The sequence below is a fragment of the Branchiostoma lanceolatum genome, chromosome 9, assembly GCF_035083965.1.
Source record: "Branchiostoma lanceolatum isolate klBraLanc5 chromosome 9, klBraLanc5.hap2, whole genome shotgun sequence".
In the NCBI taxonomy this organism is placed as follows: domain Eukaryota; kingdom Metazoa; phylum Chordata; class Leptocardii; order Amphioxiformes; family Branchiostomatidae; genus Branchiostoma; species Branchiostoma lanceolatum.
This window is the reverse complement of record NC_089730.1, coordinates 7,474,430-7,489,512: the sequence shown is the minus strand read 5'-3', so window position 1 is coordinate 7,489,512 and position 15,083 is coordinate 7,474,430. Positions and strand designations below refer to the sequence as shown.

Genomic DNA, 15,083 nt, shown 5'->3' with positions numbered 1-15,083 from the left:
CTGTCTTAGATCCTTGTCTGCGGTTTGTTCTGTCACAGTCTGCTTGAAAATTCTCCAGCATCAAAATCATACTACAAACTACGACGATTGTGACTGCACTCTAAGCAGTGTCCATAATGTATTCTATAACAGCCTGGTTCACTTCTTCTTCTGTGCCTGATACATCCTCATCTCGTCCATACACTGTGTCAGCAAGTCTCCAAGCTCCTTGTTTATGGGATGGTCTTTTCCATGGGTCACATTTAGTATGTGTTCAGCCTGTACAGAAAGACACATAGAAGTTAGAGTTAATACCTGTGTTTCACAGTCTCTCACGACCAGGGGCTGATTGGCATCCTCCCCAAGGCCTGGTCAGTCAGTCGGGCGGGCACTAGGAGCATAATCTAATTAGGCTAGAGTTGATCTGATGATACAGTCCATTTAAAATTTATCATAGTCATTCAAAGTCCTTCCCAAAGCTTAGGCAGTGCCCTTAGGACGTTAAATGGAGGTCCGGTGTTTTTGAGGACAGCCACACCTCAAACACATAGAAGAACCCACCACACTTATCGAAGAGTAGGGGTCCTTCCCTGTGTGAGTGGATTGAATATACCTGTCCGGATATGCAGCTTGTACTGTTCAATACAAACCTGGTGTGTTACGCCATGAGGCAGTTTACGGCAATACAAACATGTAGCTTAGTTGAGTAATAAGTTGGCAGACAATGTAAAGGAGCCAACACAGTAAGAAAATGTTCCTACCATCTGTAGTGCCTCCAGCGCAGCCAGTCTTTTCTCCAGGTACAGCAGCAGTTTGCCGATCCTCATGTACTGGATACCCAGACTGGGGTGGTAGGCTGGGAAGTGCACCCTATAGAAGGCAGGGAATAATACTTAACATAAGACTTTCAACATAGTGTCCTACAATGTTTCTATAAGACAGTACACATTTTACAGAATTTCATCCTAGCTATCTTAACCTTTCTCCTGCTGACTAACCCCGTAACCGATAGAAAACTGGTAACCAAACAGCAACTTCAATGTGCTGAAGGTTAAGAAATTACAATTTTTACAAGTTAACTGAAAATAGGAAAAACTTGTAAATTCTGTTATTTTGAGATGGGAAATATGTAAATCTTCTTACAAAGATGACAATTTACAACTAAAAAGATACTTGGATACATGTATGACAAACAGATAATTGGCCAAACTTGTTTAGGATCTGAATGCAACTCGTGAACGATCAAAGTTCAATTTGTGTGATGCATGATTTTACAATCATAATTTGATGCACAATGTAAAACTTGAAGTATGATTTGAAAGACAAAAAAACCGAAGAATATAAACAAAATTTGCTGTTAGCAATTTTTTAGCATTCTGTAAAATTTTCGTTCGCTCAGAAATCACACCCTCTGGGTGAATATGGGTGTACACCACTGTACCTGCAACTGTAGCATTAAGATACATACCCCTAACTGCAAGTGTATCTGTTGAACAAGAACTCATCTCCAAGTGGCTTTAGATTGTGGAACTTAACACAACTTTCCTCACATCATGTGTGGGTCACGTCACCAGCAATAGCTGCCTGTGTCCCACATGTACTGCACTGTTGCAGTGATGCATACCTAAACCCACGTTCAGGTTCAGGTCTGGATTCAAATCCAGAAGTTTAGGTCAGGTCCGGACCTAATAAATCTGAACCTGAACCCATGGCATATTTGAATAATGTTAAAACGGCATGACGCGAGCAACTTGGCTAAATTAAGGTGAAGACTCTCTAACAAAAGATCTAGACTACTATCAAAGACACGGCATAACTGCAGATTGAAATAAACTCAAACTTGTCAGGTTTAGTCACTGGCAAGTTCTGACACAACAGTGCAAGTGATTCCAGTAAGTGATTGTAAGGTAGTGTAGTCTTTACACAGATCTACTTGACTTTTGGCACAGTTTAGGGATGTGTGCTTAAACCCACATTCAGGTTCAGGTCTGGATTTGATTCACTGAGTTTAGTTTTTTTTACGTGATCCTAAACTTTTCTATGAGTCCGGATTCGGTTCAGCGTTTAGGTATGCATCCCTAGTTGCAATTCTAATAAAATCAGATCAAACTTGAAAGACTCACTTGTAAGGTTCTATGGTCTGCAGTGCACATCTGAGCGCCCTGTTCCACTTGCGCAGGACCACGGCCTGGTCCAGGGCCTTATCCAGACACTTCAGCACAAACAGGTGGTTGTTGTGTAACACCTTCTGTTGTCTCTCCAACAGTCTCTCCGCTAACCTCAGCCCTTCCTTGGGTTCTAGACACAACAGGACAGTCTTAATCCCTCATTTCAGCCTCCATCCTTCACTTAAAGGAAACCCAAGCAATATCAGGGCCCGAAAAATTGGATTTTGAAAGTCAATTTATTTAGTAATTTCTGTACATGATTAGTTCGAACAACACTTTCACAATGTATAGCAACGTCCATGATGCAGAAATACGACGTTGTTGTGGTGTGAGAACTCACTGAAAATCGTGGCAGGAGTTTTTGTAGGATCGCAAAACTAAGGGGATCGTCGTATGGCACAGTTTTGCATGGTTTTTAAATCCTAAAAGTATAAAGTTATTTCACAAATATGCTTAACAATGTTAGTAAATGTCACTACCATAAAGATTTCAGCATTTTTTTATTTCCATTTTTACGCCCTGATATTGCTTTGGTTGCCTTTAAATCCTCATTCAAGCCTCCATCCCTCACTTCAGTAAGGATGTTAATATGTTTGCATATCAGCAATACCATGCACAGAATAACCATATATTTATCTCATACAACGTTCATCAACAAAAGTAAAAAAAGCTGATTTTTGCATTATCACTAGATATAGAACAATATACATGAAATGTAATGTCCAAGATTCATCAGATAGAAAAAAGTCCAATATAATTAGAAGTAGATTATCACTTTTACAATCTTAGAAGGGTGAACATATATGGAGCAAGGCAATTATAGAGATAGCAGACTTCACCCCCTTACCCCATACTGCTTTGCTACCCTTCCAGTTCACAGAAAAAAAACATAGCAGCTCTGGGTATGTATGGCAATGCTGCATTGGGTACATAGGGATTAGCAGAGACACACACACATGCACAAACACACACACACACAGACACACATACACACACACACACACACTGGCACACACACACACACACACACAAACACACATAACACACACACACTGGCACACACACACACACACACATACACACACACACACACACACAAACAAACACACATAACACACACACACACATACACTCACACACACACACACAACAATACTGTACTTCATCCCCTTGCAGTAAAGTAATCAACATGAATTTCTTACGTGTTACTGAAGAAAACAATGTCTTACCTTGTCTCTGGTCTGCACTTGTGACGGCCTCCAGCATCTCCTCAGAAAACTGGGTGACTTTGTTCACCTCCTTAAAGAACGCTGGGTCCTTCTCGTTGTCATGACCACATTCCTTACAGGTCTCATAGGCACCGTCTGTGGAAAACATAGGACACACTTTTAAGTCCGTATGAAGACCGCCTAACCACAATGAACAAAAGAGAACTGAAGTGGTAAGGGCACGTTTCACGTTCATCTTGCCAAAACTATCATGCAAGGGACTATGCAGGGAGGAAGAAAGAGAGGAATAGAAAAGATGGGAGGATAATATCAAAGAATGCACCGGCATGGCACTAAGCAGAGTAACAGAACAGAAAACCAAGAAGAATGGAAGAAACTGGTTGTCAGATCTTCTGTAGTGCTCAAAATGTCAAATTTAAGGTATAGATGAGATGACATACAGCAAGACAGTACACTAAACATTCGCTGTACATAACAGAAATTGAAAATGTTACAATAATACGCCAAAAAATAGTTACTCAAGCAACTGGATAAATTTTCGAAAATTTCAAAATTTTATCCAGTTGCTTGAGTAACTATTTTTGGCGTATATTACTACCTGGATGTCTAACCTTCATCAACGTGTTACAATAATAGTCCACATGTTCTTATACCTGACCTAAGCCATTGTGATAAGCCTACAACTTATAAAACATACTATGCCACTATGAATTGTACAGATACAAAGTAATCATGTGCAATTTTTGCGACACTTTCACAACTTGAATAGAGCGTCTTACCAACTTGGATGATAACTTTCTTGCAGTTGATATTCCCACATTTCACAGCCATCATCATACCATCCTGTAATAGAAAATAACTTATCAAACATCAAAATACCATCATTTTATCAACTTGATCATCTGGAAAATTTGGGGATTTTCTTGTAAATTCTGTGTTAGGTTCAAATAAATTCAGTTTGAACTACACATGTGCAGTGTGATCAATTGTGGGTAATATACGTATGTCAAAACTTGAAGTTAAACAAAATATGCCTTGTCATGGAATTAAGCATGGTCTAGATGCACAGTTCAAACTGCAAATCGGCTTGGTACATAGGATTACCATTTCAAAGTTCCGAAAGATTGAATTTGTGAAGTGGAATGTAATATGGTAGACAACATATTAGTAGGGTCTTGTGCTTGTCAGCATTTGCTAAGGTGTTTGGCCTTACACTCCCAGTTCCCTGAGCTACCCATCATGCCCTATGTCTCCTAGCATGCAATGGTACCCATGAAGAGGTCCCAGTTCCCTGCCTTACGGTTCCGGTTCAGACTTTATAGCAGTGTGTAATCTTTTATATTTCCTGAAAGGCCCGATCTTCGTAGCGTTTTACGTTTTCGGAGTTTTGGTCATCCAAAGACTTCCTGGTATCAGTTTGCAATGACAGTAACGCGGCCTTGTCGCCTGTTTCCCCGAATCATGCGGTCTATGTGTGTTTGCATGGTTTTGCACCATCGGGGATTGCACAAAACATATCCTGAGCTCACAATTTTTTCCTTTTTTCTTAATTTCTTTTCCGTGCAGCGGTCTTGGGAGAATGCAGTTTTGGGGGGTGAAAATTGCTTTAAATGACGGTTTTCACCAAAAATGACATTTCCACAGAAAATATCAAATGAGTCTGTCGGTCAATGGCAAGGCACCCCTATCCATCGGAAACATGAAATTCCCCGGAAATCGATGTTTGGAGAAGCGCTAGCGCCTTTCTGTGAATGAGTCAGATCGGCACCAAATCGTTAAAAAAAACTCCGAACTGAGACCTTACCTTGGTCTGGTCCTGACAGCTGGGACACCTGCAGGTGAAGTAGTACTGCTGCAGCAGCTGCTGTTTACGCACTTTGGACAGAGCCAGCATCTCGACATAGCTGATCAGGAGCTGCAAAACAACAACAGAACAAGGTCATGACCACATACCAGGGGACCTAAAATCGACCTAGACCTTCGTCTTCCCAAGATCTACCCACATACCAAATATCATTGCAATCCATCCAAAGGTTCTTAAGTTATGCTGACTACAATATCCGGAAACACAAACACACACCCAAAACTGTATCTCCATGTTTCATTGAGAAAATATTGACTAAAAGATATTAGCAGGATCAATCTACAAATTTTGTAAAAAACAATACTAAAATGTTCCTTTGATCAAGATATATCCATCTCTCTAAAACAAAATTGGTAAGCAACTTTCAATCTATTAATGACTTCTTAACCTCTTGATAATTGAAAAAACAAACAAAAAAACGTAGGAAAAATTATAACATGCATCCTTGATGGTTTCTGTGTTACAGAAGATTCCATTTAGAAAAATACAAAACTTGCCCTTTTTTTTAAAACAATATACATTTACCCTGAGGAAGGTGACAGACAGTCACCAAAATGTCGTTAATGAATAAAACACTTGGTTCTGAACGGAGTTTAAACTGTAAACACAATAAATTGGACTTACACAAATTTTCGACTGATCAGCTACAGTCTTTGTCAAGGAATGAACAATCCACTGCTTCTGTGACGTCACGTTATGCAGATGAGACAACCATCCCTCAACAGAGATGGGGGGCGCCATAGACTTTCTGCAACATATGATCCACTGCTCACCAAGTCACGTGTCTCATCTGCATAACGTGACGTCACAGAAGCAGTGGATTGTTCATTGGCCCTTGACAAAGACTGTAGCTGATCAGTCGAAAATTTGGGTAAGTCCAATTTCTTGTGTTGACGTTAACAGTTTAAACTCCATTCAGAATGACTTCTACCAACACAGATGAACTTTCAAGTGAAAACACTTGGTTGTGTACAGAGAAGTTTGTTATCCAACAAAGTTTGTGTGTCCTACCTCCTCTCCTGGCTGTATGGTTTGGATGGCTCGTACCTCCATTCTCAACCCATTGAACACGGCCACACAGTTGGGGGCACAGGAGTGGTTAAACAGAGACATTCTGGTGGATTGAAAGACACACATTTTCTGTCAATAGAGCATGGTTCAGAAATGGCACAGGTAAAAACATATATATATACACCTCAAGTATATAGTGTTACATATGTATACTCATGTTATACCTGGGCTGTGATAACGTTCAGCACAGATGTTCCAGATCGGTCTGTATTTACGGTGTTACATTGGGCTTCTACTTGTATCCCGCAAATGTTTTTATTGGGTGGGTATGGCAATCTTAACCACGATTGGGCCTTGGATGATACAGAATACATCGCGTTGTATTCTCTATGTATATATATATAAATATATATATATTTATATATATATACAGGTATTGCGACTGTTGTAGAAATTTACAACGGTGAGGCTTGGGGAAGACAACAATCCTGCTCTAACTTAATTTTTCCTTAATGGCTTTAGCACTTCTACAGTTGCACTGTATAATATCAATGATGATGTCTACTGACTTCTATGTGTATGAAGGATTTGTGTATACCTAAGATATAATACCATAACAAGGGAGCTTACTTTGGATATATACCAATACCGATGTACTGCATCTCAGAGTCACAGATGGAGAAAGTGTTGCACGTCATCTGCATAGAAAAAGAACAATAGCATCATTATACAATGTACTTCCATATTTAGTGCATTAGTGGACTTTAAGAAATCATTGTAGCATCTTTGACAAAATATTCAAACACTTATGCATAACAAAAGCATTTGCTACTTTTTGAGGAGATTTCGAGATTTCTTCAACCTGGTAAAGTTAGCAAGATCTCATCTTGGAGTTCTCCAGTCATTTGACTGATAATATAGAGATAGTGACCCTGTCCCTGTTTAAAGGGCATAAGACACCAATGACATCAACATGAAGAATTTCCGGAAATTACATAAAACATGTTGTTTAAAAATATAAAAATTTTCACAACGTATTCACACTTCGGATGTTATTGAACATCGAACCATAAAAACTTTTGATTCTGCCCACCCGGTAATTACATTAATCAGTGACTTGCCTGCTCATGACGTCACATTGAACATGGCAGCCGAATTGGAACTTTGCACAACGGCTCGGAAAGAACGTTATTTTTACAAGGAAACGAAATAGATATTGTTATGTCCTTTAATTAAATGTTATCACGATGATCAAGCACTGTTTGCTCATTATATCATGTTTTTTGCAGGCCCTTGTGTAAGGTTCCGAACCGGCTGCCGTGTTCATGTTGACGTCATGAGCAGGCATTAGTCACTGATTAATGTAATCACCTGGTGAGAAGATCAGAGTAGAATACAGAGCTGGATCCATGGAAGTATGTTTTCTGATGGTTCAATGTTAGATAACATCAGAAGGATGTGTATTTGTTTTAAACGTTTATATTCATTGAATGATACTATTCCTATCACAGATAATAAAAAAATGTTGTATTTTGGTGACATAAACACTTTAAGGTTCTACATCCTGTAGACATACGCACAGTGGTCTCTCTAACTCCCCTACGTATGTTGCAGGGCAGTGTATGATACATTGTATGATACATTCAGATAACACTTCTCATCTTGACAGCTCTCCAATAATTGATAATTCAAAAAATCATTAAGGTGAACTTACCCTGCCAAAGAGCTCGAAGATCTCCCTTGCGTCATCCATGACATCTCTCCCCACGTACATCCTCAGTATCACAGCCAGCTGGGCAAACATCTCCTTCACATTCTCTGGCATCTCCCGCAAATCTGAAAGATGAAGAAACATTTCAAACTCTTCTAGACCCAATGTATCTTTTATCTAAGTGGAGTAGTAACATACATATTCCAATGGTTAGTAACCCTGCCTCTGGACCAAGAGGTTGTGAGTTTGAATCCCAGCTTATATCACTCGACATGCAAGCTGCTAATAACCATCGCAGTCCTCAGGACAGGACATTTCCATGGTCAACTGTTACTTGTACATGTCATAAAAGAACTAGGGGAATTCACCCCGTACAATAAACCTGGGGGTGTCCCTGTGGTGTAGTGGTCTGCACCTTCTGCCTCTCAGCACATCTGGTTCAAATTACTGGACTGGGGTTCAAGCCCCAGGTAGGACACCTCTGGACAAGAGGCGCATTGAGTCATACAAAAGACTTTATAAAAATGGTACATACTTATGAAACAGTATGGAAGTTAAACACACTTCACTGCCAGTGAACTAGCCCCCTGCTACAGTGATTGCACCACAAGTGTGGCCCAGGGCTATGAAACGGAGATGGGCATGGTGTGGGAGGATTTTAACTAACTAACAATAAACCTGAAATACTGTACAATATGTCTGTCTTGTCTTCAGTGAGCTCAACTTGATCGAGATCACTTTCACTTTTTTAAATCTTTACAAGACAGGGAGACAACTTTACATATTAAAGATATCCTACAAATCAAAGCCCTCCATACATGAGTGTCTGCTTGGAATTTTATATCTACAAGACTTAGTGTAGTAATAGTACTGTGAAATGCTTCAATTTGGCACTGCTAAATCTGAGCAATTCTACAATGGAAACAAACCAACTATGCATAACTTTATAAAAAACACTCAGACCAGCTTAGGATGATACATACATTGAGATATTCTATTATTTTCCAGTGAAGAATATTAAAAATATTGCATGTTTACTCACTTGACTGTAGCTCGTCAATGGAGTTTCCCGGTACACCAGGGCCATCTGTTTTCTGTTGGAACAAAAAAAGATAATTAGTGAGCAAGTGATCCAAGAAGGACAGTCTAACAATGTAAAACCGCATCAGAACACTGGTATTTTTAACATTACATTATGCAGATATACATTCTACAAGCACTTGTATGTTAATAAATTGATCAAAGAGGTTTATATAAACAATTATCAACAGCATGTGAAAAACAGAAATCTGTAAGAAACTTTACAAGACTACTTGGAATTCTGTTTTGTAACTCGAATCGAAAATCTTACGTCCTTTGCCAGCAGTCGACCCCCATAAAAAGGCTAGGGTAGGCAGGCTTTTGCTAGGGTTAGTTGGGCAACTGGAAAGACGACTTTTTTCCGAGTATAACCGGTACTACTATATCTATCCTAAGCCACTTCACCGCTAAATGTGGCTTAATTAGCATAAGCCATCTTTGAAAAAAGACTTTCCCAGCAGTGCAAGACTTACTGTTTTGTTGATGATGCGTGCGATGAGCCTAATGCTGTCTGTCGGTGTCTCTGGTTTGACAGTCTTGATGGACTTACACTCAGACTTGTGTTCCGTCCAGGCCGCTTTCTAAACATCAAGAATCATGTGTAGAAAAACATGTCTTATCAATCTGTTTGTCAGGTGCAGACATAGGGATTTTCTATTTAAAATCTACACATCGTACAGATACAGCCAATATGATGTCAAAAGTCAGCATATTAAGATAAACATGATGGTACATCATTTAGAAACCTGTTTATGGTTCTATAGCTAGCATGCACATACAAAGAGAATACTGTAAATGCGTTTAAGTTGGCATGGTTTTTATTTCGCGCTAAGGCGAAAATTGAGTGTTCGCGGTGGTTTTAAGTTTGCAGCAGCACTATAGTCACATACTGCTACAGTATGGGACAAAAATGTTTGCGGTGGTTTTAAGTTCACGTTGAAACATTTGCCGCAAAAACCGAGAATATAAAACCACCGCGAACATTTCTGCATTTACAGTATGTCAAAGTGTAAGCTTCCTGACCATACATGCAGACATACATATATATATATATAGATATATATACTGTTTAAGCATTTTGCTGTGCATGCACAGTTGTAACCATGGTTTATTGGACCTTCATAATCTAGTTCATGACTCAGTTTGCTGATCTCTCTGCAGATTAAAACTATGAAAAGTTTTACTTCACAAATACAAAATTCGAAGGGACTGATTCAACCCTTACCTGGCATTTACCATCACAGTACCTGGCAAACTTGCAACCAGAGCATCTGGACATGTCATCTTTCCTGCAGATATGAGAATATCAAAAAGAAAATTAACAATGGCTTTATAAGAAATATTCAAATATTGAAACTATATCATGATCACTACCAAGGCACAGATTTTCAAATATATCTTAGCCAGGGTTCTTTTATTCTTGCACCACATCCCTAATGAAAACTATAATACTTCAATGAGGCAAATCATTTCTGGTACTTCACATTATATCAAAGTGTCCCTATAATAATGGTGTTACAAAGTTACAAGTACAGCATGTAATGGGCTGTTTGTTAAGTTACATTTATTGTGCAATTTGTGCTACATATTGGATTGTACTCATTATATTGTCTTTGTTTCAGTTCAAAGGTTTTATGACTTGTATGTTTGTGTAATGTGCTCTGTGATCGATATTTAATGTGCACATGTATGTGGTTCAAGATATCAACAATAGCTGTGCATCCATGCACTCCATTTGTAAATTGTATAGTGGTGATCCAATTGAAATCAAAAGTCAAATCAAAGATATCTTGTCCTGGCTGTCCTTCAAGTTCAATATCATTGAATATGGACAAACTGCCTTTAAAGTTATTACGAATATGCCCGACCGTTTGTCTGATTGGCACCAGTCGCATCTGCACAGTGCGCATGACACATGTCAAGGCCCAGACCAACACTTGTGACATTCCGCAAATTCTCTTCCAAATTTGGGTCCACGTGTGTTCCAGAAGCCGCCGTCAGCTGTCGCACCACAAAGCCTGTAGACCTTTCTAGAACCTTCTCTATAGTTTGAGATACTGCGATACTCCAAAATCTAGCAAAAGTTCTATTTGTAAAACCTTAAAGAGGTGAATTTTTGTTTAATTTCTCTTGCAAAGTAATATGCGTCGTCTGCTAGCTGTTGATCGCACGTACAAAACTTCAAACAAGAAGATAAACAGATACGATTGGCAATAATCCATCGTATATAATTATATTTGGGTCAATAATCTTAAATCCATACGGAATAGCATGTGAGGCTAAACTACATACATAAGACGTCGTGCAAGTAAAAACTCGAGAAAAGAGGTATGACTATGACAGATCCTACGAAACGCCCCCCCCCCCTCTCACTCGACCACGTAAAAGTTCCCCTACCTTGCAAAGCAAAAGTCGCAGCGCTTCCCTCTCTCGCTGTTACAGAGGACGTAGGCGTAGGGCTCGGCTGCCCGCACCAAGTTTCCAGGTTTGAAGACTTTGGTGGCACACAGGCCCCTTCCTTTCTCTGCAGACGAAAATATCTCCACTCCGTCCGCCATCTTCATTTTAGCACTACAGTCTGCCTCGATTTGGTTTTGGGTCCCAAGGGAGTTCCCCGATTGGAATAAACCACAATAAAATATAGGGGTGACCAGGAATACAGCTAAATATTTTTCTTATCATTTTTTATTGTGTATAATTGTTACTAATATCTCAACCAAAGTATAACTTCTAGATATAGAATTTGGATTGGTGATTTTGTGCAGAAATTCTTCAGGGACCACTTCTAATTCAAATTTACAACAGCGTACATACAGCGTTCTTATGGGGGTAATCAGGCTAAATACCGCAGGTCATAGGTCATACTGCCAGGCTTCCTCTTTTTCAGGAGGAAATTTCCTTGTTCCGCCTTTTCGTTGAAGTTTTCAGGCCATTTACGATGTTTTGTTTCATCTGTACGTACTCTGACAACGAAGAGACCCTTAAACATCATATCTAGTGTTCTGGTGATGTGCATGCCTGTTTCAATTCCGTGTGCACCCCCCTCCTTCTTAGCTTGTAAATAGGAACCTTGCTTTTTTTTCGAAGCCCCCTGACTGGCCTGAGCTGAAGTACTGCGTCAGCGCTGATATTGTTTGAAAGGTAAGTATTGTTGAATCGACAATACTTTAGAACAGACTGAAAAACGCTTAAGTTACGATTATGAAGCGTTCCAAGGAGGTTAGAATGTTTATTCATATACATGTAAATGAATCTCGCTTTGCAATATGCATGCACAAACTGGCTTTTAGGTGCCTTTTAAAAAGTAAAATTTTCGAAATTGCAAACGTACCTTTTTAAGCAGCAAGTTACTGTAAATTCATTAAAGTTCGCGTGGTTTTTGTTTCATGCTAAGGGGAGAATGAAGAGTTTGCGGTGGATTTATGTGATCACAGTGGTTTTAAGTTTGCTGTGAAACGGTCGCCGCGAAAACCGCGGACATAAAACCACCGCGAACATTTCTGCATTTACAGTACATACAAACTCACCACGATTTGTAAAAAAAAAAAAAAGCAAAAAAAAGGAAAACTACATGTTTTTGTTTGTTTCTTTGCCCCAGATGGCAGGTAACCTGAACCCCACCACATCTCCGAGCCGCCCGCTGCGCTCCTCACATTCGACCCTGCCCAGGCAGCTACAGCACCAGCTGAACCTACAGAGGAACTCCGGCATGTTCTGCGACATAACGCTGCAGGTGCAAGGTGCGAGGTTTCCCGTCCACAAGTGCGTCCTGGCTGCCTTCTCTCCCCATTTCTCCCTACTTCTTTCTAACAGTGACAAAGCTGTGGTCGAACTAAACACCCTCTCCCAAGAAGGCGTAAGGGCTGTCATCGACTTCATGTATACGTCTAACTTTGTCCTTACGCAGGACAACATCGTGGCAATATCGGCTGCAGCGTGGTACCTACAAATCACTGAACTGAGTCAGGACTGTCAAATGTATCTGCTAAAGAATCTACACAGAGGAGGGGCTGGAGGTGTTAGTCAGGGGATGCAAGGTAGTTCAGATGCTTCTTCACAAGCAGAGAGTGCCAACAGCAGAAGGTATGACAACAGTAAGCGATTGCAAGGTTTAGAGGACAACATGCAGGCATCACAGCCTTCTCAGCAAGAACCAAATGTTGTCACACCTACAGAGAAGGAACCAGAGCAATACACAGAGGGATGGCTTGATGAAGAAATTCACAGCTCTCACATTCATGGTGACCAGGAAAATAAACAGAGGCCTAGTAATGCCCAGCAACTTGAGAAGGTGTTTGAACCAATCCAAGAACAGCCAATGGGAACAGAGGACAATGATGTGATTACAATCAAGGATGAGGATGAAAGTATGAGCCCCTTCACAGCGGAGGTGGGTGTTTACAGCCTTGACGATGGTCCCAGTAACACTGGCGGTACCCTGGCACTACCAGAATATGGTACACCTTCATCAAGTCCCTTAGAACACAGAGTGACAAGTGATGGGGTCGTTGTATCTGCCCAAGGTAATGAGGACGTCTTTCAGAGAAACCTCCATTCACAGGGTGCTGTAGGGACAAACCAGGATCACCTTGCGAGACCGTTTGAATGCGGCCAGTGCAAGTTCAGATTCAAGATGCTGAGTCACCTGAAGACGCATGTGCGGATCCACACGGGGGAGAAGCCATACCACTGCGCCATGTGTCCGTCCAGGTTCACGCGTAAGGACCACCTGACGCAACACCTGCGCACGCACACAGGTGAGAGACCCTACCAGTGCCATCTCTGCCCAAACAGCTTCACCCAGAAGTCTTCCTTAAACATGCACGTGGCAAGAAGGCACAACTCACACAAGGATGACACGTCCCTCAGGTGTTCGGAGTGTTCTGTGGATTTCCCTGACAGGACTGTTTTGATGAATCACATGTTGTGTCATACCCAGCAGCCCCAAGCCCATGATGGAACAAGCACAGGGCCGGCATTCCCAAACATCTATCATGGTGAACAAGTCGGTTTGACTTCTGTGTCCCAACATGGCGTGGAACAGGGAGATGAAAGTTATGGTAGCTCCATAGGGGCAGAGCACAAAGATGTGTAGAGGGGATATGCCAAAATGAATGGGGGATGACACAACCATAACTGTTTGTTGCAAGTTTTAAAATTGCAACAAACAGTTATGTTTGTATCAAAAACAAACCAAAAAACCTTCAGTCGCACTTGCTATCTAAGTATCTATTCAGTTTATCGTCTGTTGTTCGCCATTTGCGAGGGTGTGACGTGCTTGCACATATAGCCCTTGTGTCTTGATGGCAGACAGTCAGGTGACTCTGTTCTATGAGTTAACACTCTATTTAACATCTGTATATGTTGAGGAGGTGTATGGAAGTCTTCCTTTAGGAACATGGAAACAGTCATCGTGACTTCAGTTAAGACAAGGATAATTAACCTTTTTCTAACTGCCAAATTGCAAAGTTTGGTCAGTTAAAAAGCATATTTTCACAAGCTGTAACCTGTACCATTGTCACGGTGTAAAATGAAGATTTAAGTAAAATGTGTGTGGTACTAGTGCAAAATGTGTGTGGTACACATTTTACTTTACAAGTAAAATGTGTGTGGTACTAGTGTGTCTTGTACTAGTGATGAGTCATAAGAATTTGAAGAATTAATCATTGTGTTCTTGAGATGGTAGAACAAACAGGCAGCATTACTTAAATGTACACCAAAGAGGGACATGGTGCAAACTGCTAAAGTTGTCTAGGAATAGGTATTTATGATAATCATGATAATTATGATAATCATGATGATATTCATAATCTATAATCAGAAGTACACAACAACATTGTGCAAGTTAATTCTTTATGGTCGTTATGAGAACCTTAAGAAGGAACATATTGCACATTATAGTAATGTGTACTCATATATGAATAAATATGACATTGTATCATCAAATTTTTTGTCCAGGGTGCTGCATTGGTGATTGATTTTACATTAAATGGATATGTTTTGTTTTCCATAGGGTATCCACATATAGGAATTTGAATATG

At 40.2% G+C, this 15,083-nt stretch overlaps 2 protein-coding genes across 2 annotated transcripts; one reads left to right on the top strand and one right to left on the bottom strand.

Moving 5' to 3' along the window:
• Nucleotides 1-29: 29 nt before the first annotated feature.
• Nucleotides 30-11,635, bottom strand: LOC136441862 (histone-lysine N-methyltransferase SMYD3-like). Its single transcript, XM_066438396.1, has 13 exons — nucleotides 11,440-11,635; nucleotides 10,268-10,331; nucleotides 9,516-9,623; nucleotides 9,005-9,056; nucleotides 7,966-8,087; nucleotides 6,882-6,949; nucleotides 6,252-6,354; nucleotides 5,181-5,291; nucleotides 4,156-4,219; nucleotides 3,377-3,511; nucleotides 2,103-2,277; nucleotides 741-849; nucleotides 30-258 (listed from the first exon to the last, which is right to left on the bottom strand). The coding sequence occupies exons 1-13, from the start codon at nucleotides 11,604-11,606 to the stop codon at nucleotides 139-141; spliced, it is 1,398 nt and encodes a 465-aa protein (XP_066294493.1). The 5' UTR covers nucleotides 11,607-11,635; the 3' UTR covers nucleotides 30-138.
• A 506-nt stretch (nucleotides 11,636-12,141) lies between these two features.
• Nucleotides 12,142-14,830, top strand: LOC136442171 (zinc finger and BTB domain-containing protein 14-like). The gene is made up of 2 exons (XM_066438871.1): nucleotides 12,142-12,183; nucleotides 12,641-14,830. Exon 2 carries the CDS (start codon nucleotides 12,641-12,643, stop codon nucleotides 14,135-14,137), a length of 1,497 nt encoding a protein of 498 aa, XP_066294968.1. The 5' UTR covers nucleotides 12,142-12,183; the 3' UTR covers nucleotides 14,138-14,830.
• Nucleotides 14,831-15,083: the final 253 nt, after the last annotated feature.

What these genes read in the sequence shown, in the direction of transcription:
- LOC136442171 (XM_066438871.1), top strand. Translation starts at nt 12,641, where the DNA reads ATGGCAGGTAACCTGAACCCCACCACATCTCCGAGCCGCCCGCTGCGC.
- LOC136441862 (XM_066438396.1), bottom strand. Translation starts at nt 11,606, where the DNA reads ATGAAGATGGCGGACGGAGTGGAGATATTTTCGTCTGCAGAGAAAGGA. An exon ending in CATTGACGAGCTACAGTCAA is followed by an intron (nt 8,088 to 9,004) that starts GTGAGTAAACAT and finishes TTCATCTTTCAG; the next exon opens with ATTTGCGGGAGATGCCAGAG. An exon ending in TCTTCGAGCTCTTTGGCAGG is followed by an intron (nt 6,950 to 7,965) that starts GTAAGTTCACCT and finishes TTTTCTATGCAG; the next exon opens with ATGACGTGCAACACTTTCTC.